This window comes from Dama dama, chromosome 1 (genome assembly GCF_033118175.1).
Source record: "Dama dama isolate Ldn47 chromosome 1, ASM3311817v1, whole genome shotgun sequence".
Lineage (NCBI taxonomy): Eukaryota > Metazoa > Chordata > Mammalia > Artiodactyla > Cervidae > Dama > Dama dama.
In genome coordinates this window covers 43,196,991-43,219,255 of record NC_083681.1, presented here as the reverse complement: position 1 = coordinate 43,219,255, position 22,265 = coordinate 43,196,991, and the positions used below count along the sequence as shown (strand labels likewise).

At 39.3% G+C, this 22,265-nt stretch overlaps 1 protein-coding gene across 2 annotated transcripts in view; it reads left to right on the top strand.

Moving 5' to 3' along the window:
- Positions 1 to 22,265, top strand: part of SWAP70 (switching B cell complex subunit SWAP70) — an 86,102-nt gene that overhangs the window by 6,636 nt on the left and 57,201 nt on the right. For both annotated transcript variants that reach the window (XM_061147818.1, XM_061147811.1), the window contains exon 2: positions 16,621 to 16,761. In XM_061147818.1, coding sequence (XP_061003801.1) covers positions 16,621 to 16,761 — 141 coding nt within the window. The remainder of the gene's footprint in view (positions 1 to 16,620; positions 16,762 to 22,265) is intronic.

The window sequence follows — 22,265 nt, the reverse complement described above, 5'->3', positions numbered from 1 at the left end:
ACTAAACTAAGTTACCGTTGTAAGTTAAGCTTGTTCTGATTGTGTAGAGATCTACTTTTCAGCTGTGAAAGTAGATAGCAGTAGACTGATGGTGGGAAAGAAATCTCAGAAACACATTCTTTACTTGCTTTTATACTTGTATTCATGAACAGTCCTGCCTTAGAACAAATTGTAGTTTATTGTATGCAATTTTAGTATAGTCTGTGATGACTGATGAGAGGTTAAAAACTGAGAAAGATTTTGATGGAAATTTTTCTGTATAGGAAGATCTATACATACAGGTGGCTGAGTAAACATTATTGAGCTTAACGTTTCAGAAATTTTTTTCACCAGTTTTTCCCTTGGTTTTGATTGTGCTCTTCTTTTGTCTGTTGTTTTTTAAGGAGGGACATTTGTGTGTAGATTCCGTATTTTAGGAAACTTTATTAATGTGGCATCTGAAGCAGACATTGTTACTTTTAGGTTATGTAAATTTCTAAAAATCATGAGGGAAAAAGATATTGGGCATATTATTCGAAGGAGAGGCAGCAATTATATTCTTCTCCACTGGTGTTTAATTGAATTTATGTATTTATTTATGGCTGTGCTGGGTCTTTGATGCTGAGCGTGGGTTTTCTCTGGTTGCAGCGAGCAGGGGCTACCCTCCTGTTGCGGTGCACCGGCTTCTCACTGCGGTAGCTTTTCTTCTTGCAGAACATGGGTTCTGGGCGTGCCCAGGTTTTAGTCGTTGCAGCTGTTGGGCTGTAGAGTACAGACTCAGTAGTTTTGGTGAACAGGCTTAGTTGCTCTGCAGCGTGTGGGATCTTCCCAGATCAGGGATGGAACCAGTATCCCCTGCATTGCAGGGCCGACTCTTAACCACTGGACCACCAGCGAAGCACTCCACTGATATTTAAAAAATATCTTCAGATGATTTAGAATTTCGATGGTCTTGCAGAAAGATACCAAATCTCCAGTGTTACTTAGTGGAGATTCTTGGAATTCTAATACATGCAATTCTAAAAAGATGAAAAGATGAAGCCTATCATTTAAAAAATGTAAACCAAAAAAACCCTTTTTGAGTCGCTCCTATATATACATGGTATAAAATTCATAATTTTCAAAAGAGCATTTAGGACAGTGAAAAGTATCATCTATACCCTGGCCCATACTCGTTATCTACCCTCAAGGTAACCATTGTTACTGATCTTTTTTAATATTCCTTCTAGAAATCCAAATGTACCTTAAAATTGAACTCTCCTACACTGGTGGTGGGAATGTAAATTGGTGCAGCCACTATGCGGAATAGTATAGAGGTTCCTTAAAAAACTAAAAATAGAATTGCCATATCCAACAATCACACACCTGAGCATTTATCTGGAGAAAGCTGTAATTAAAAGAGATACATGCATCTCAGTGTTCACTGAAGCACTATTTACAATGAATGGATAAAGAAGATACATATATATATATATATATATATGTATGTATCACAATGGAATATTACCTAGACATAAAGAAGAATGAAATAATATCCACAGGAAATAAATTTCCACATTGCAAACAAATTTATGGTTGCCAAAGGGGAAGGGGGGAGGAAAGGATAAATTAGGAGTTTGGAATTAACATCTATATACTACTATATTGAAGACAGATAACAAGGACCTTCTGTATAGCACAGGGAACTATACTCAATATTTTGTAGTAATCTATAAGGGAAAAAAATCTGAAAAAGAATATATGTACACCCCCCTCCACATACATATGTACCTGGATTACTTTGCTGAGCACCTGAAACTAGCAGAACATTATAAATCAACTATACTTCAGTAAAAAAGTTCCTTAAAGTTATTACTTTTACTGTTATTAGTAATTGTTGTTTTCTTAATTATAGTAAAATCTAGTGATATTTTTGCAATGTCTATTATTATTTTACTTTATAATTATGGTTGCAGTGTGAATTACCTGTCAGTGCTGGAAATATCTTGAAATAAGCTTATTGTCTCTGCACTTTTATCCTGTTGTTTTTAGAAACACAGGATTTTGTTTTGTTTTAAATTGTGCCCTTTTGGGGCAAAAGAGCTCACAACTAGTGAGAATCTAAATGAAAACAATTTGAGGAGCAACATGAATGCTTTGAATCTTTATTCATTTCTCAATGATAGATTTTCGACTAAATGTTTTCAAATTTTGGCCGTGCAGTTGTTTGCATTTCTTGTGAATAATGTCATGTGTTTTGTTCCCATGTAGGCACTTAGCCTCAAAATTTTTTAATCTTGCTAATTTCAGAAGTAATTGAGCCAGGCCAGCAATCTGTTGAAAATATAAAGGAAGCAAGTTGCAGTAAAGAGCTTTCATTGTGTGAAACACAATGTAAAAGATTTGGTTAATTCTTGTGAATTTGGCATGTGTAAGTATTCCCTCTCTAATCTTTAGTGTTATGTTTCTGTTAACCCCTGTGGTTAAAGCTGTTTCTGTTCTAAAAATCTAATTAAAAAAAAAAAAAAATCCCCATTTAGAGGACCAGGGCATGACTCATGAGTGAGCCTGTGAAAGTCTTTGTAAATATTTTTTTTGTATCTCACCAAAATGAAACAATAAAGACAGCTTTCCAAATAAAGAGCTTGTAAGAGACATGTCAAAATCTTAAAATGGTAATAATGGATTCTAGATTATTGCTAGAAACTTTTCAGTAAGATTGGAAGTTTTTGTTTTATTGAAATACATGTAAACTTTTGCTTTATCGAGGATAGTATGCAATCTGTGAGGTATTTTTTTGTGTGTGACCTTCCATCTTAATAGCCAGCGCATTTCTAATCTTATGACTCAGTGACTCAACCTTCCTGGTCTCCATTTTGTATTTCCTTTGGGGTCTTTCTGCAGTCCCACAGGTACGTAGTAACTGGAAGCTAGAGACGGAAGAGGCTTTGAGTGACCTTTTCTCACTTACACAGTTTGCCCTCTCCTTTTCCCCCAACAGGAGGGCTGCTGTAGTCCCCTCCATGACTGTTAGTGCGTTGGAATCCAGATACTCCCAGCTTTCCTCCTCAGTTCCTCTTATGTGTGTCCCAGTTCCCTTCCTGAGCCTTTGGCTCAGTTTCCTTTATGTTCCCCAAGGCTTCATTTCATAAATCTGTTTTTCTGCTCTGCTCTCTGCTTTATTTACTTCTTCTCATTCTACCTTCAGATTTCTTCTTTTTTTTGAAACCCCAATCTGTGTCTACTTGAAACTGCCATTTGCTGTTTTTAGTTGCTAAGTTGTATCTGGCTCTTTGCAACCCCATGGACTGCTATTTTGAGAGATTAGGGTTTTAATTGTGGAAAAGTATTTGGGAGTAAATCTGCATATTGTCAGATTTTATGTAAGGAGATCTTACAGTTTGGAAGAAATTTCTGCACTATTGGAAAAACTAATTTTTTCATCTCAAGATTCTTCTCTGTCTTCTCTACCTCTTGCTTCTTTAGGAATTATTAGCTTTACAACTACCAGGAGAGTGTTATTACGTGGGCCTGGTGTACCAACCAGAAGTGCAGTGGTTAGGATGAAAGCTGTTCTGCCAGGTGGACAACGTTGAGGCTGTTATATTTCACTGGATAGGCAGCTCTGGGAGGATGGAGCACTGTCTGCCTTACCAGGCTGCACATCTCCATCAGTTCTTTTAGTTCATAAGACATTTGATGTCTCGGCCAGGTGCTGTTTCCTTGGAGTGAGAGCAGGAGCTGGTGGGCAGCTGACTTAACTCTCGTGACTCCCTTCAGTGATGATTTGAGAAGACACTGTTAGATAGTGGGACACCGGCTTCCCAAGTGACACAGTGGTAAAGAATCCGCCTGCCAGTGCAGAAGATACAGGAGACTCGGGTTCGATCTTTGGGTCGGGAATATCCCCTGGAGTACGAAATGGCAATCCACTCCAGTATTCGTGCTGGGAAAATTGTGTGGACAGAGGAGCCTGGTGGGCTACAGCCCATGGCATTGCAAAGAGTCGGACATGACTGAGCACTCATGAATGCGTGCAGTGGACCACTGGGGTGTTAGTACATCAGACTAGTTGGAATTCTGAAGTTCTTCACTGGGATGATTTTGGGGAATTTGCTTTGCTCATTGTGTTTTAAGTGTATGCATGCTCAGTTCTGTCCAACTCTTTGCGACCCCGTATACTGTAGCCTGCTAGGCTCCTCTGTCCATGCAATTTTCCCGGCAGGAATACTGGAGTGGGTTGCCATTTCCTACTCCAAGGGATCTTCCTGACCCAGAGATTGAACCTGAGTCTCCTGCATTGGCAGACAGATTTTGCCACCTGGGATCTGTTAAATGGGAATAAGAAGACATTTAAACAACATACTTGCTTGAATAGATGAAGCTCACAGCCTTTATGTGTGACAACAGAACATTTACTAGCCAACTATTTCTTACCACACACTGATGTTGAAGAAAACTAGTCTACAAAGCAGCATATAAATTTGAAGGTTTTAATCTATACCTTTGCTTGGACTCTGGGGAAGTGAAAATTATACAACATTGCCCCTTACATTGAAAAGCGTGTGGTTTAGTAAAGAAGACAATACATGAGATGACTACAATAAGTTAATATATAAGCCAGTTCTACAAGTGTGGGAAATGAGAACTATGGAATATGATGTCCAGTACATTAGCCATTTACCACATTTGGCTATTGAGCATTGAAAAAGCTGCTAGTCCCACTTGAGAAGTGCTGTAAATATAAAATATACACTGGATTTCAGAGACTTAGTACAGTAATGTAAGATATCTCTTTAAAAGACTTAAAAACATTGATTACATGTTGTAGTTACAATATTTTGGATATATTAGTAAATTTAATTTTACCTTTTTTTTTTTTACCTTTTGCATTTTTTTACATTTTAAAAATGTAGCTATTAAAACTTTTAAATTCCATTTGTAGTTTGCTTTCTGTTTCAGATGGAGCTGCTGTAGAAGTTGAAAAGAAATAGAGAAAAAGATGTACACAGTTGTAGACAGAAAACATTTCATGGAAGAGAGAGGCTGTCAGCTGCTTCTGGAGGGAGTGGGGCAGATCTTGTCCAGTATAGTCAGAGGAAGATGGCAGTTATGGTGGTGGCACAGTGCATGAGAGCAAGAGCTGAAACTTGCAGCATTGTGAGCGATAAGGAAATACTTTGAGTAGAGTGTTTGTTTTGAGGCATGGTGGAAAATCAGGATTTAAAGGGAGGTGGGATTACATTTTAGATGATTTTGTTCTTGTACAGAATAAATGATTAATGTGTGTTTGTTGACTGTGTTAGAATGAGTAGTTTAGAACTGATCCTGTAAAGAGGGGAAGTTATTAAAATGTGGAGGGTAGATATACAACAGAGAGAGTTCTGAGATTCTTCTAAAGATGTGGGTGTGATGATATGCGGTGAGAGGCTGGACATGGGGAGACCAAGTGAGGGACTGCTGTAAAGATTGATGTGTGCTAGATTGGGGTGGTGGCCGTGGGAATCAAAACCGACATGCTCCCTACTCTCATGGAGACTTCAAGCTCCATACGTTCAAGTGAATGTATCAGCAAACTGACAGTGCGAATATAATGAGATAAAGAAAGCACACAGTGCTGGGAAACAGAGAGGAAGGGAGCTACTTAGCTGTGGTGAGGATGGGAGGCACTGGGTCAGAGAGTGCTTCTAAAGCGATAGTCAGTTGTCTTTGGCCTTAAGGAATGTGTGAAGCTCCTCAGTAAGCACACTTGTGGTGAAAGATTTGGAAAGTAAATCCCTTGGAGACAGAGGAAAAAGTGTCAGGAGAGAGACAGCACTGTTTAGGGAGTCAGGAGACTGGTCTCTGCGTTTCATTTGTGTGTGACCCTGGGAGGTTTCTTCTTCCCGGGCTTCATCTTGCCCATTTGTGAAATATGGAATAGCAGACAAGATCTTCAAGTCTTAGCCTACTAATTGAACTTCGTCATCTTGATGCGTTTACCACGTCATATCCTGATGAGTGGTGTCTGTTAGGGCCTCAGAAGGGAGAATGGGACCTGCTGCTGAGAGTAGGAAGTCTTTGTTCCCCCAGCCTCACCTTCTCTGGTTAGTCTTTCACCAGCAGAGAGGAACGATCTGTTGGTGAGGAGAGGAATTGACCCTGGGGAGGGGATTGAATTGGATCCAGAAATAGGACAAACTATATACAAAAGTGCAAGAGGAGAGTCCGTAATTTTGTTGTTAAGGGAATGGTGGTACCACAGTCAGAATCAGGGTGGGAAACCTTTTCTGGGGAGAAAGATAATGAACTCTTCTTTGGATTTTTTGGATTGAGACAAATTTAGCCTGGAAATCTTTAGTATTAGTGATATAAACCAGAGCTCAGTTGAGAGGTCAAGACTAGAAAGGGATCTGGGAGTCATTAAGGTGACTTGTTGTTGTCAGAATTAAAGCACTTTTTAAGAACTAGGGGCTCAAAATTGGGCTTTGGAAAATGTCCAGAATGGGAGAATATAGGGTGAGGGAAGTGAACACATAAAGGTAGAGCTAGTATGTCATGGGACCAAGAAAGTCTTAAGTGGAGAGGATGATCCAGACTGCCAGAAACTTGGGAAAGTGAATTGTTTAGAAGATATCTGTCCCAGGTTGGGTTCTCCAGGAAGCAGATGTTGAGACAGAACTGGAAGTGCGGAAGGGTTACTGGGGAGAAACATGTGTGGGGGAGAAAAAGAGAGAGGAAGCAGGATTGGGAAAAGGAGCTGCCAGTCTAGGACGCGGACTTGACAAAACCAGGAGCTCTGGAGCAACGAAGGCCCCTTGGAGGACGCCCACACCAGGGAGAAATGATGTCACCGCCTTGCTCAGTCTTTGGCTGAGGTGGACCCTGGAGGTACTAGTAGCTGGTGGCTCAGCTAAGCTCAGCTACTGCTTGTAGCCAGGCCTCAGTTCCTTTCTTGAATGCTGCAGCTTGTGTCTGCCACAGAGTCTTTTTGAGAAAGCAATTTCATGACCCTGATAGGGATAGAAAGAAGCCAAATTATAGTGACTAGAGGGGACAAGGAGCCAGAGTGGTCAGAGGATGGGGCAGCAGAGGTGAACCCTCAGATTGTGATCTTTGTCATCACCTTGGGTGTACACTATGGCTTCAGATCCTTTGGAGAAGAGTATACTAAATTAAACTACCTGGTTCCTCTCTCTTCTACTGTACAGTTCTCTCTCATACACTTGTTAATTTCGCTTGAGTCCTTTCCTCAAAAATCTTTCCTGGAATTTTGAGAAACTGGATTGCTTTACTAGGTCTCAGGTCAGATGAGTAATGTCTGCTAATTCTGGGAGTGTTAGCGACTAATAGAGGTATTGTATAGAGTTTTTTTTAAACCTCAAAAATTATCTGAATTAGAGATTCCAATTAGACAAAAATTCTTTCTGGAAAGAATATGCTGGTAGTTTAGTGAAATACATTAAAGAAACCCACATCTAGAATAAGGTGATAGAGAAGCAAACTAAATGAAACCAAACCAAAAATACAAATAAAGAAAATTCTTAAATGGGACTCATTTAGCAAACATTTGTAAGCATCAGACACTGTCTTCTCGGCATTTCATTAGGTTTTAGCATTGCAGGATAGATACACTATAGACCCTCTCTTTAAGAAGCTTACAGAGTAGTGGGAGAAATAGATAGAGGCTTACTTCTTATACATGAATTATCTTCTTACAGACATTTGTTTATACTGTGACCCAGTGGGAGGCTGGAATCTAAGGAGGCTGCTCAAATAGGGAGACTGTTGCCCACAGTGGCTTCTTCAAGAGGCATGGCAAAGCATAGTTCTTTATGGATGACTAAAGTGAGTTAATTTCATCAACTTTATAGTCATACAGTGATCTCTTCATATAATTTTATTGGTGCTTTCTAGCTGGAATTTTAAAAAATTTATTTAACATTAATAATTTTACATAAATATATTTAAATTTTACATATATATAAAAGCTTCACCTTTTCTCATTTTAAAGATAGTACATAGAATATTCAAACAATACCTTAAAGTATAGAGACAAAGATAAAAGCACCCGGAATTCTACCACTAAAGGCAGAAGCAGTTAACTTTGCAGTGGTTATCCTTTTAACATTTCTTTGGCCCTCCCTATCCTTCCTCCATGTCCCTTACTGCCTACAAGCATATGCATGCACACCTGTGCATATACATATATATTCTTTTATGTAAATAGGATCCTATTTCATATGCTTTTGTAACCTGGTTTCTTAATCAGTGTGTTAGGGTCATGTTTCCATGTCAATGCACATAGACACAGACACCATCATTCTTTTATAATGGCTATGAGCTATTTTTCTGTGTTGATGAGTCATGCTTTATTTAACTGCTTTACTGCTCACAGATATTTGAGATGTTTTGGTGGTTTCAGCCAGAGATGCTGTGAAACTTCCTACAATGCATAGGACACTTCTCTCTGCTCCCCAACAAAGAGTTATCTGGTCTAAACTGTCAGTAGTGGTGGAGAAAACTTGCTCTATACCTTCTCTGGTATTGGATGTTCGCAATTTTTACTCTCCTATGTCTGCTTAAATGCCAGGAGTTGCGTTTCAGGTGAAAAAGTAGTTGCTTTTTTAATGTGCATTATGTTGATTACTAGTGCAGTAAAGTATCTTTTCCTATATTTATTAGTCATTAGCTGCTTTTGTGAATTTTCTATTCATGTCTGTTGTCTGTTTTTAAAATTAGGTGTTCATTTCATACTTAATAATTTCTAGGAGTAATTTGAGTATTGGAGCTATTAGCCTTTTTTGTTCATGGTGTCTCTTTTTAAAGGGAAATTTAAGAACTTTTATGTGGTCAGATTTACCAGTATTTTCTTTCTGATTTCTGAAGAGGGCCAAGTTAGTGAACTATCCAAAATAACTTTTTAAAGATAGTCTATTTAAAATGTAACCCAGTGGCATATACTGTAGTTTGTTGTTTAGTTGCTGAGTCATGTCTGACTCTTTTGCAACCCCGTGCACTGTAGCCTACCAGGCTTCTCTGTCCGTGGGATTTCCCAGGCAGAAATACTGGAGTGGGTTGCCATTTCCTTCTTCAGGGGATCTTCCTGACCCAGGGATTGAACCTGTGTCTCCTGCATTGGCAGGGGGATTCTTCGCCACTGAGCCCCCTGGGAAGCCCATGCTGTATGTAGTTTAATGGCCTGTGTTCTGTGGACAGCATTGCAACAGGTGATTTTGAGTTAGCTCTCCTGCCTTAATGTCTCTGTGAGTGTTATATTCCTACTGAGTCCTCCCTTAACCCTCTGCTAGTCACTATAAGGATATGGAAGGACAGTTTTAGGCAGGGTTTCCTCCCTCTCTGAGCCACAGTTAGGTATTTGAGATATTGCTAGTGTATGAAGCAGAATTCACATATGTGCTAAAGAGGAGTTCAGTGGACAGGGTGGGCAGTGAAGGGTTCCTGGAGTTCATGAAGAGTGACCGAGTCTTGAATGATGTGACTAGGTAACAGAGAACGTTTCTAGCACAGGGCTTGATTGTGGGACAGGCAGTTAGGAGAGATGGGTTCTTGCTTCCGATTTGTTACTCATCAGTTCAGTTCAATTCAGTTGCTCAGTCGTGTACGACTCTTTGCAACCCCATGGACTGAAGCATGCCAGGCCTCCCTGTCCATCACCAACTCCCAGAGTTTACTCAAACTCATGCCCATTGAGTCAGTGATGCCATCCAACCATCTCATCCTCTGTCATCCCCTTCTCCTCCTGCCCTCAATCTTTCCCAGCATCAGGGTCTTTTCAAATGAGTCAGCTCTTCGCATCAGATGGCCAAAGTATTGGAGTTTCAGCTTCAGCATCAGTCCTTCCAATGAATATTCAGGACTGATTTCCTTTAGGATGGACTAGTTGGATCTCTTTGCAGTTCAAGGGACTCTCAAGAGTCTTTTCCCAACACGACAGTTCAAAAGCATCAATTCTTCGGCACTCAGCTTTCTTTATAGTCCAACTCTTACATCCACACATGGCTACTAGAAAAGCCATAGCTTTGACGAGATGGACCTTTGTTGCCAAAGTAATTTCTCTGCTTGTTAATATGCTGTCTAGGTTGGTCATAACTTTTCTTCCAAGGAGCAAGCATCTTTTAATTTCATGATTGCAGTCACCATCTGCAGTGATTTTGGAGCCCCAAAAAATAAAGTCTGTCACTGTTTCCCCATCTATTTGCCATGAAGTGATAGGACCAGATGCCATGATCTTAGTTTTCTGAATGCTGAGTTTTAAGCCAGTTTTTTCACTCTCCTCTTTCACTTTCATCAAGAGGCTCTTTAGTTCTTCTTTACTTTCTGCCATAACGGTGGTGTCATCTGCATATCTGAGATTATTGATATTTCTCCTGGCAGTCTTGTTTCCAGCTTGTGCTTCATCCAGTCCAGCATTTCTCATGATGTGCTCTGCATATAAGTTAAATAAGCAGGGTGACAATATACAGCTTTGACGTACTCCTTTCCCAATTTGGAACCAGTCTGTTGTTCTGTGTCCAGTTCTAACTCTTGCTTCCTGACCTGCAACAGTGTGTGTGGCTTAGACAAGTCTCAGGCCTCAGTCTTTTTATCAATGAAATAAGGAGATAGGATATTTCCTAAGATTGTTATCATTGTTAAACTTATTATGGTTTTACTGTCAAAGGATAATTTTTAGAAGAAATTTGTTCAGCATTTATTGAAAGCCTTCTGCATTCTGAGTAGCATGCTAGGTACTGTGGGAATGCAAGGGTGGGTAAGACATGGACCTTTCAGAAATTTAGTCTTATGGGAGAGAATAAATCTTTTGCGGGAGTGTAAAATAAGAAATACAGAGTGCATGGGAAATGCAGAATGGGGGAGGCCATCTTGATTTTGGGTGGTGGAGGCTTTAGAAAGGGGGATGGCATTTATGTTAGGTAGAAATGGAGGTGTAGGGGTCGTTGCAGCAGAGGCCTGGAGGGGGACAGGGAGGTGATACAGGGCTTGCTTGAAGGTCTGTGCTCAGTCGCTTCAGTTGCGTCCGACTCTTTTGAGACCCTATGGATTATAACCTGCAAGGCTCCTCTGTCCATGGAATTTTCCCAGCAAGAATACTGGAGTGGGTCGCCATGCCCTCCTCCAGGGGATCTTCCTGATGCAGCGGTTGAACCTGAGTGTCTCCTGAGTCTCCAGCCCTGCAGGCGGGTTCTTTACTGCTGAGCCACTGGGGAAGCCCCTAAGGTGTCCTGCGTAAACTTGTTTGGCTTTTTTTGTACAGTTGGTGCGGAAGGGTAGGAAGAAATAAGGCTGAAAGGTAAAGTGAGACTAGCTTGCCAAGGGACATAAACCTCCTTGGTTTTTACTTCTCTAGGCTTTTTATGACTTTTAGACAAGGTGGGAACGTGAGGTAGGCAGCCCTTGAAGATGAATGTGGTAGAAGTGGCTAGGATGGTGATTGATTGCATTCAGGGACTTGAGTCAGAGACGATGTTGAGATTTCTGAGGCTGAGTATAATAAAGATAATTTAAGAGAAAGCAAGCAGGCCTTAAGCAGTGGCAAGCAGGACGAAAAGATATTGTCAGGAAAGGGAAAATGAGTCCTTGTGGTAAGGGGCGGGATTTCTATTAAGACAATGCTCTTAAGGCAGGGCATGGCATGGGTAGGAAATTGGTCATTCTGTTAGGAAGAGTTTTCTGGTAATTCGCCATTAGCTTGAAATTTTATTAATCAGACAGGAATTTTCACGCTTTAAAAAAAGATTACCCATTATGAATTTTAGTTCTGTAATTGTGTCCCTTGAGATAAGCCCGTTGGGATCTCCACCCCTCTTTTTTTCAGTGTTGAATTTTGCCCATTACGCACATCCTGTAAAGGGAAGCAGCGTGTGACTGGGGGTCGGCTGGGGGGGAGGCTCCTTTCAGAGAACTTTGTAATCTCTGCATCTTTGGGAGGGAGGAGGGCAAGCATTAGGCACTGATGTGTGGTAAAACACTGTGTAGTCGTTCATCATCCTTGATTTCTTTCCACGATAGTTGGAGTAAAATACTTAAAAAGGGTAAACGGCAAACCACTGAACAGGAACCAACCACACGAGCAGTTAGTCATTTCTTGTCGGCAGAGGCCCTGCAGAGGCACTGGCAGACAGCTATGAAGGAACTGGAATGATGAGGGTCTGGCATGGATATGGATCTTTTATTGTAGTAACAATAGTTTATTCTTCGAATCAAGGAATGAGAGCAAAGTTGCTTAGCAATTATGTGGGCGTTGAAAGAATGCCCTTTGGAGGAGCAGGCGTTTGAAGTAGGATAAATTCAACTTTCTCAAGAAACTTACAAACACTGATTAGTGTGATTCAGGGGCAGTCCTTTTACAAATCAAGAATATGTAGTCCTGTTTCCTCCTGATGGCTTTGGTCCTCATCTGTTTTCCAGCTTTCTCATCGGGAGAGGAGGATGGTAACTCTTGGAACAGTTTTCCCCAACGGCAGGTGCTGGGAGACAAGGGCTCCCAGAGAGAGAGAGGTCCCAGATTTCTAGGCGGATGTGGTTCTTTACCATTGGATCTAACTTTGCTCCACTAAATAGCTATAGCCATCTTGCTGGGTGCTGGAGAACTGACCTGGTGGGCACTGGTCCACCACTTCACCTTAGCAATAACAGACATGCATGGCCACAGCACGCAGGTCACTTTTGTATGGCCAGGGCTCTCTGTTTGTCCAGGAGGAAAGGGAAAGTGGTAGGGCATGGAAAAGGCACCAGAGTATAAGGTTTGGGTTCTAGTCCTAGTTTCACTGCATCAAAAAGTATGTGATTTGGGAGACAGCTCCTCATCTCTGAATTAGCTTCATCTGTAAAGTAGCAGTACTGTCTACTCTCCAGGGGTAAGACTAAAAGCAACTAATGGATAATGTGAGTCTACTCTGAAACAGCATCAACTGCTGTGTAAGTTTATGGAGATTTTACTTCTTGTTACTAGTTTATATTCTGGCCTTTAGGAATCCTCTTCCTCTTTTTTTTTTTAAAAATATCTTTTACTTAAAAACTTTGAGATACTGTTGTTACTTTGTTTGAAGAACACTTTTCTATTCTAGACCTTACTAACAATGAAAAGAGCTGAATTTCTGATCTAAACTATAGTTCTTTCTGTTGAATTCATGAAATGAGTTTTGGTTGACAGTTAAGGATTGGACTTTTGAAAACATTAGTTTTAGAAACAAGTCACCAACTCTTCATTTTGCAGTGAGGGTACTGAGACTAAGCAAGTAAGCAGCAAAATATTCTAATATTTAAAAAGGGTAAATGGCAAACCACTGACCAGGAACAGACCACATGAGTGTTGTGGGTACTCAAGTCTCCTCCTCCAGGGTCCTTTAATACAATCTGATGCCTCTCTCACAGTTTGCTTAACTAAAATAAGGTGTTTAAGAAAGTTATCCCCGAATTCAGTTATCCCTGTATTTTTTAAAAGTGCTATTTAATTACCCAAGGCTGGAGTCTAGGGTTTAAATCTAAATCTTCAGTGAGATCACTGGATTGAACTAAAGCACCTACACGAAGATTTTGATTTGAGAAAACTGGAAACATAATGTTCCTTATTACTGGAGAGTGTTGGATCAGGGTTGACAAAACCTGACTTAGTCTCAGTTCTCCTAAGTCAGCTTAGTCAAGAAAAACAAATTTAATCTCTTTGAGCCAGTACTCACCATCTGTAAGATGGGAAGGATGACAATATAGCATCTAAAGCCTCTACCAGCACTTTAGTTGGAGGATCTGTGAAACCCAAAGGCAGAGAAAGGGATGGGTGTGGGAGGGATTGGTGTCGCCTTTTTGTACCCTGAGAATTTTGCATTAATCAGTTACTTTTCTTGTATTATCTGTCTATCTGGAAAACCTTCCAGTTGCCCTTTTCCTACCCAAAGTGACAGTGAAAGTGGTAGTCACGATCAGTTGTGTCCGATTCTTTGTGATACTGTGAACTGTAGTCTGCCAGGTTCCTCTCTCCATGGGATTCTCCAGGCAAGAATACTGGAGTGGGTTGGCATTTCCTTCTCAAGGGGATCTTCCCCATCCAGGGATCGAACTCTGGTCTCCTGCATTTCAGGCAGATTCTTTATCGTCTGAGCCACCAGGGAAGCCCTTTCCTACCCAAAAGCTCTCCTTATTTTAGGGCTTAGATTACGTTTCATTTAATATATGAAGTCATTGTAGCACACACTATTCTTTCTGAACTCATTTATTGTCCTTATACCTTATTTATCCATTAGTTCCACATTGCTGTCGAATGTCTCCCTTTTATACCTAATTTTTAGGGGGTAAGTTAATGTAGAAGATGTAGTGTAGAGTTAGAAGATAAGTAGATTTAGCTGTGTGGTACTTCCCTGGTGGTCCAGTGGCTGACTCCACACTCCCAACGCAGGGGGCCCAGGTTCCATCCCTGGTCAGGGAACTAGATCCTGCATGCCGCAGCTAAAGATCCTGCCTGCTGCAATAAAGATTGAAGATCCTGAGTGCTGCAACTAAGACCCAGCATAGCCAAATACATTTTTTAAAAAATTAAAAAAATAAACATTACAAGCTTTAGTGTGAGCTTAAGCTGGCCATTAAGAAAAATGTGTGTGTATGTATATGTGCTTAATTTTTAAAATAGCTATTACATTTTTTGAATAGTTAAAATTTTTTTCAGAACTTAATAAAGAGGGAGATATAGTGAGAAACCTTTTGGTCTTGCTCTGCAATCAAACTAGTTCTCCCCCCACTGTTATTAGTTTCTTATATATCCTTGGAAAGTTTTGAAAATTTTTTCTTCCTTTTTCTTTTACATAGAAGCACACTGTATGTAGTCTTAGGTACATTTTTTTTTCACTTAAGTTACTTGGGAGATCTTTTCATATCACTACACAGTGAGTTCCTCATTGTTCTTAATGTTTTATGGATATACTATAGGTTAACCTGTGGTTGGGAGTTTTTACTTGGGTAAAGTCCCAAATAATTTTAAAATCTGAATGACTGTTGGGCCTTATAAGAGGACTGACTGTGTTCTTTATTGTTCTGTATTTCCGCGGTGTGTTGCAGTTTTTAAACACTTTATATTCTTGAAGTAGATCCTCACAAAACCTCTTTGGAGGCAGATAATTGCCCTATAGGTGTTACAAGGTAAATAAAGAAAGGAAGTGTCTATTTAGGATTTTCTGACTGTGGTGCAAGATCCAGTAAAAGCCCCACCGTGCCCTTTTCATGTGCTGCACTACTGGCAAATAGTTTACTTGAGAAACACAGCCTGCTTTGTAGGGCTGGTAAAAGTCTTCATTACTTCATTTATAAGCATTTGTGTACTTCTTCACTTTACTTACTTCCTTAAAACCGGCAGAGCATGTAGAAAAGGATCTCCACATAAATGAAGCTTTGAGAAACAAAACAAATGTAGCAAGAGGATATGCAAATGTTATTTTTATAGATTAATTTTTTTTAATTGTAAAAAATCCTAACTGAAATATATGTATGCAGAAAAAAGTGACTTGCTTAATAGAATTGGAAGTATTCATTGAGGTGAATGTGGCTCCTTAAGCGATTGAATGGGTAGGGCTGAGAAAAATAGAGAAGATTTTAACCTGGGATTTAACATCTAATAAGATTCTGTGTTGGAGGAAGTACAGCCTTAGCTGTTTAATTTGACCTGTTTAGAGTGCACAAATGAAAAGGAAGGAATTTAAGTTTTATTTTTACATTTTCACTTAATATGAAACACAGTTAGTACTCAAACAGCCCAGACTGCTAGCTCAACTACCTGAATGTTAAAGTATGCATTTAGATTATGGCAGGACCAGAATGCAAATTTTCTACAAAATATTTTCAGCCATTTTGGTGACTCCTGAGGTATTTTTGCTATTGAGTTTTTATATATTTTTATTTTATTTTATTTTTTTGAGTTTTTATATATTTTTAAAGCAGGCACTTGATTTCTTTCTCTTTTCATATTTATACCCTTTTTATACTCATCTTGAAAACTTAACCTAGCATCATGGAGTTATAGCGATGTTTGGACATATAGAGATTACTAATCAGTATTTGATACATTTGTATGTTAACGTGGCCCTTGATATTGAACAAAAGAGAGAAGTGAAGCGGAGAGCGGTTGTGGCCAGCCTGGGTCGGCCACCTTGTCCAGAGCCCCCAGCTGCAGCTCTTCAGCACCATCTGTTTTCTTTCACAGCTTTAATTGACTGACACTGCTCTGCTTGGGGACATGTTCAATTCTGAACACATTCTCTTGCTCTTTCCTCCCTTTTTCTTTCTAATGTGGGCCAATTTATAAAAGCCTGCAAGGAGTACGTGGAGAAGGGAATGACAGTCCACTCCAGTATTCTTGCCTGGAGAATTCCATGGACAGAGAAGCCTGGCAGGCTGTATAGTTCATGGGGTCGCAGAGAGTCGGACACGACTGAGCGACTCACACACACACAAGGGGTGTGATAGTTACAAATCGTTCATGGAGCCTGGCTCATTGTAGGCAAGTAAAAGAGACTGGTTTGAAGTGAACCAAAGCTCAGAGGGAATGAGACCCTGTCGATAACGAGTGGGGAGCCTGGCAGCTGGGGGTTTATTTTTTGTCTTTCTCTCCCCAGGGTAGGGGGCAGCCGTGCTGCCTGGTGGACGCCTCTAAACTGCTCTCTTCCTCCCTCACAGGTCCTGTCCCATAACCTGTGCACCGTGCTGAAGGTTCCACATGACCCGGTTGCCCTTGAGGAGCACTTCAGGGATGATGATGAGGGACCTGTCTCCAACCAGGGCTACATGCCTTATTTAAACAAGTTCATTTTGGAAAAGGTATGATTCTACCCTCTTCCTGCTTATAGCGGTGTTCAAGTTACACTTTTCAGGTGAGCCCCACACACCCTTGTTGGGGAGTTCCCTAAGGAGTTTAGTTGTGAAGCATCTCGAGATAAATCAGAGTGAAAGAAGAGACTGACAGTGCTTCCTCTTTCTCTCTCTTCTCCAGTGTCTTCTAAACCTTGGTTCGTTATTTTTACCGCTGGCTCTTTTTTTGAAATTAAGAACCGTATTTTGTGTTCATCTGTACCTGTCTTCTCTTCTCTTTGGGAGCTTTTTTTTTTTCTTTTCTTTTTAAATTCTGGTTCCACGTGTACCAGAATTGTTAAAGCATGGATTGGATATGATATGATTTTTTTTTTTAATTCTGGTTCCACATGTACCAGAATTGTTAAAAGCATGGATATGATGTGGTAAAATATCTATACTTTATAGATAATACACATCGAAGTTTTCATACTGGACTTTTCTGGGTACCATGTGGGTGTTGCCTCTGATACGTTATGACTAAGGATGCTATAAACTGTTAGGTGTTTGGAAGCCAAGTATAACCTCTTGGTATTTTCTGCCTCATTTGAGTTCTCCATTGGTTTGTATAATTAAAAATTGACACATTACATTGTTAGATTTAATGTTCTTTTATTTTTTTTAAGAAAATAATTAGTGGCACATTTAATTAAAAGCATTTGTGATTTAAAAGTTACGAAATGTAGGAATTCCCTAACAGTCCAGTGGTTAGGACTCCATGCTTTCACTGCTGTGGCCTGTGTTCAGTCCCTGGTTAGGGAACTAATATACTGCAAGATGCAGCTGAAAAAAATAAAATAATTAAGTAAAGTCTTAAAAAAATTACAAAAATTAGCTTGTTACTAAATAGGCAATTAGTACAAATATATGAGATAAAAAGTAAACTCCCTTTACCCTTTTTAGTCTGAGTCTTCAGGAGTAACCACTTTTAATTATTTGCTGACCTTTTTATATGCATGTAAGCACACACCTATACAATATGTAGTGTTTTATTTCTGTACCAATTGGGTCATGCTACATATAGTTCAGTTTGTTTTTTTAACTAAGCAATATATTACTGTCATCTTTCCATATTATGTACATTTAGTTTAGATATGAAAAGTAATCATATATGCACATGAAGGGTTGGAAATCCCTACTTTTGTTTATTTATAATATATAGCCTGAATTTTTGGGGTATATGTTAAAAATGTCTTTCAAAAAGTGATGGTGATAATACCTTTAAATTAAAAATAAAACACATTAAAAAAGCCTACTTTCCAATCACTTAAAGACCATAACTACTGACATATTTTTTCCTATGATTTAAAATAATTTTTATAGCTATTTATATGTATAAATTATTTTTATAATTTGGTGTCTTTTTATAATAGCAAAGTACAGTAACTAAAATGTATAATAATAATTTAAGTTAGTGGTTTGGAAAATGCCAAAATGTTGGTCAGTATTCTTTTTAAAAATCACATTTTATTTTTTAGAAATTTTGCAGCAAAGACTGTCAAAACTATAGTCTGTTCATTTAGGTAGTATTCTTTGTACCTATATCTATTATTCCATATAAGCCTCAACAATACAATTTTTGCTCTTTATTTATATGTGTGTGTATGTTTATATAAACATAAAACATTGCCTTGGTCATGCTTTACTTAGAAAAGAAACTGCAGAGGGAAAAACCACACCAAAATGAAATGTAAGACTTAAACTTGCAAAAACCATCTATTGTATGATCCAGTTTATGTGAAATGTCCAAAATAGGCAAACACATAAAGATACAAAATAGATTAGTGGTTGCCAGAGGTGGAGGGAAGTGGGAATGGTGAGTGACTACTGATGGGTTTGAAGTTTCTTTTTGGGGTGATAAAAATGATCTAGAGTTAGATAGTGATGATGATTGTAAAACCTTGTGAATATACTGAATACTACTAAAATGTACACTTTAAGAGTGAATTTTTTGGTATGTGAATTATATTGTGATAGAAAAGATTTAAACAAATTATATAGAAACTTACGTGTGACATTTCAAATCTTCATAGTATGATGCTATACTATTTTCTAAAGTTTTTTGGGCTGCCTTCTGTTCATTGATTAGGTAGCTCATTTGTTCTTATAGTTGTATTATGTCAGTAAGTTTTTTCTTTTTTTTGGTTTGTGAAGAAATTCTTCTTATTTAGAAAAAATGTCCCCAGCTTTATTGAGATCTTACTGATACCTAATGTATGTAAATTTAAGGTGTATAGCATTGTGAGGTGTACAGCATTATGCTTTGATACATGTAAATATTGTGAAATGATTGTTACAATAAGGTGACTTGTGTTAACATTGCCTCCCATAGTTACCTTTTTGTGTGTGGAGGGGCTATAAATTTTAAGATCTGGTCTCTTAACAACTTTAAATATATAGTAGTATTGTTAGTTATTGTCACAATGCTGTGCAGTATATCCCAGATCTTTTTCATCTTAAAGCTAGAAGTTTGTACACTTTGATCAGCATCTCCCCATTTCTACTCCCCTCCCTCCAGCCCCTGACCACTGCCATCCTATTCTCTTATTTAAGTTCATTGTTTTAAATATTCTACATAAAACTGAGAACATATAGTATTTGTCTTTCTCTTAGATTGTCTTAGCCATGATTAGTTAAAACAGCTTCAGAATCCTGAGTTTACCATTTGATATTTCTGCATTAGTTTAAATAAAAGTCAAGAGGTTTTGAATACAACTGTAGTGGTGAGAACGTTTATGTTCCATTAACAACCCCTAAGACAAGAACTGAACTGAACTGAAGACAAGAGAGCCTGTTGATACGGAGAATGAAAAAGCTGGATTAAAACTCAACATTCAAAAAACTAAGATCATGGCATCTGGTCCCATCACTTTCTGGCAAATAGATGAGGAAAAAGTGGAAGCAGTGACAGATTTTATATTCTTGGGCTCTAAAATCACTGTTGATGGTGACTGTAGCCATGAAATTAAAAGAAGCTTGCTCCTTAGAAGAAAAGCTGTGACAAATCTAGACAGCATATTAAAAAACAAAGACATCGAGAACATAGGCAAAACACTCTCCGACATAAATCAAAGCAAGATCCTCTATGACCCACCTCCCAGAATATTGGAAATAAAAGCAAAACTAAACAAATGGGACCTAATGAAACTTAAAAGCTTTTGCACTACAAAGGAAACTATAAGTAAGGTGAAAAGACAGCCCTCAGATTGGGAGAAAATAATAGCAAATGAAGAAACAGACAAAGGATTAATCTCAAAAATATACAAGCAACTCCTGCAGCTCAATTCCAGAAAAATAAATGACCCAATCAAAAAATGGGCCAAAGAACTAAACAGACATTTCTCCAAAGAAGACATACAGATGGCTAACAAACACATGAAAAGATGCTCAACATCACTCATTATTAGAGAAATGCAAATCAAAACCACAGTGAGGTACCATTACACGCCAGTCAGGATGGCTGCTATCCAAAAGTCTACAAGCAATAAATGCTGGAGAGGGTGTGGAGAAAAGGGAACCCTCTTACACTGTTGGTGGGAATGCAAACTAGTACAGCCACTATGGAAAACAGTGTGGAGATTCCTTAAAAAACTGGAAATAGAACTGCCATATGACCCAGCAATCCCACTTCTGGGCATACACACTGAGGAAACCAGATCTGAAAGAGACACGTGCACCCCAATGTTCATCGCAGCACTGTTTATAATAGCCAGGACATGGAAACAACCTAGATGCCCATCAGCAGATGAATGGATAAGGAAGCTGTGGTACATATACACCATGGAATATTACTCAGCCAGTAAAAAGAATTCATTTGAACCAGTCCTAATGAGATGGATGAAGCTGGAGCCCCTTATACAGAGTGAAGTAAGCCAGAAAGATAAAGAACATTACAGCATACTGACACATGTATATGGAATTTAGAAAGGTGATAACGATAACCCTATATGCAGAACAGAAAAAGAGACACAGAAATACAGAACAGACTTTTGAACTTTGTGGGAGAATGTGAGGGTGGGATATTTCAAAAGAACAGCATGTATGCTATCTATGGTGAAACAGATCACCAGCCCAGGTGGGATGCATGAGACAAGTGCTTGGGCCTGGTGCACTGGGAAGACCCAGAGGAATCGGGTGGAGAGGGAGGTGGGAGGGGGGATCGGGATTGGGAATACATGTAAATCCATGGCTGATTCATATCAATGTATGACAAAACCCACTGGAAAAAAAAAAAAAAAAAAGAATAAAAAACAAAGACATCACTTTTCATACAAAGGTCCATATAGTCAAAGCTCCAGTAGTCATGTATGGATGTGAGAGTTGGACCATAAGGAAGGCCGAGCGCCAAAGAATTGATGCTTTGGAATTGTGGTGTTGGAGAAGACTCTTGAGAATCCCTTGGACAGCAAGGAGGTCAAACTAGTCCCTAATGAAATCAACCCTGAATATTCACTGGAAGGGCTGATGCTGAAGCTCCAATACTTTGGCCACCTGGTGCGAAGAGCCAACTCATGGGAAGGGACCCTGATGCTGGGAAGGATTGAAGGTGAAAGGAGAAGAGGGCAGCAGAGGATGAGATGGTTAGATAGTATGACCGACTCAGTGGACATGAATTTGAGCAAACTCCAGGAGATAGTGAAGGACAGGGAAACCTGGCGTGCTGCAGTCCATGGGGTTGCAAAGAGTTGGACGTGACTTAGCAACTGAATTACAGCAACAACAGGACAAGTGGTTAGCATGTGAAGCATGCCCAGATCCCACATAAGGGGTCCAATTAGGTATATTCCCCCCCTTTCCTATCAGTACCTGTTTTAATCAAATACAGGCGGTATGAACTAGAAGCAAGACAGCCTGCAGTGGACCGTCAAACCCAAAGGACCCCCTTTCTCTGTGCCTCTGGGACAAACAATGCCTAGTTCCCTGATTTTTTCCCCTTAAGTATATGTTAGCACTCTGGCATCATGGACTTTAAATAAATAAGACAAAAAGTTGTTGTCTTCCCTACTTTATATAAAAATGTGTTTAAAACATACTACAACCTCATTGTATTTTTACTTTTTAAAAAATTGCAGTTTATTAATTTATTTGATTTTTTTTTTCATTTATTTTTATTAGTTGGAGGCTAATTACTTTACAATATTGTAGTGGTTTTTGCCATACATTGACATGAATCAGCCATGGATTTACATGTGTTCCCCATCCTGAACCCCCCTCCCACCTCCCTCCCCATCCCATCTCTCTGGATCATCCCAGTGCCCCAGCCCCGAGCACTTGTCTCATGCATCCAACCTGGACTGGCGATCTGTTTCACACTTGATAGTATACATGTTTCAATGCTGTTCTCTCAGATCATCCCACCCTCGCCTTCTCCCATAGAGTCCAAAAGTCTGTTCTATACATTTGTGTCTCTTTTTCTGTCTTGCATGTAGGGTTATCGTTACCATCTTTCTAAATTCCATATATATGCGTTAGTA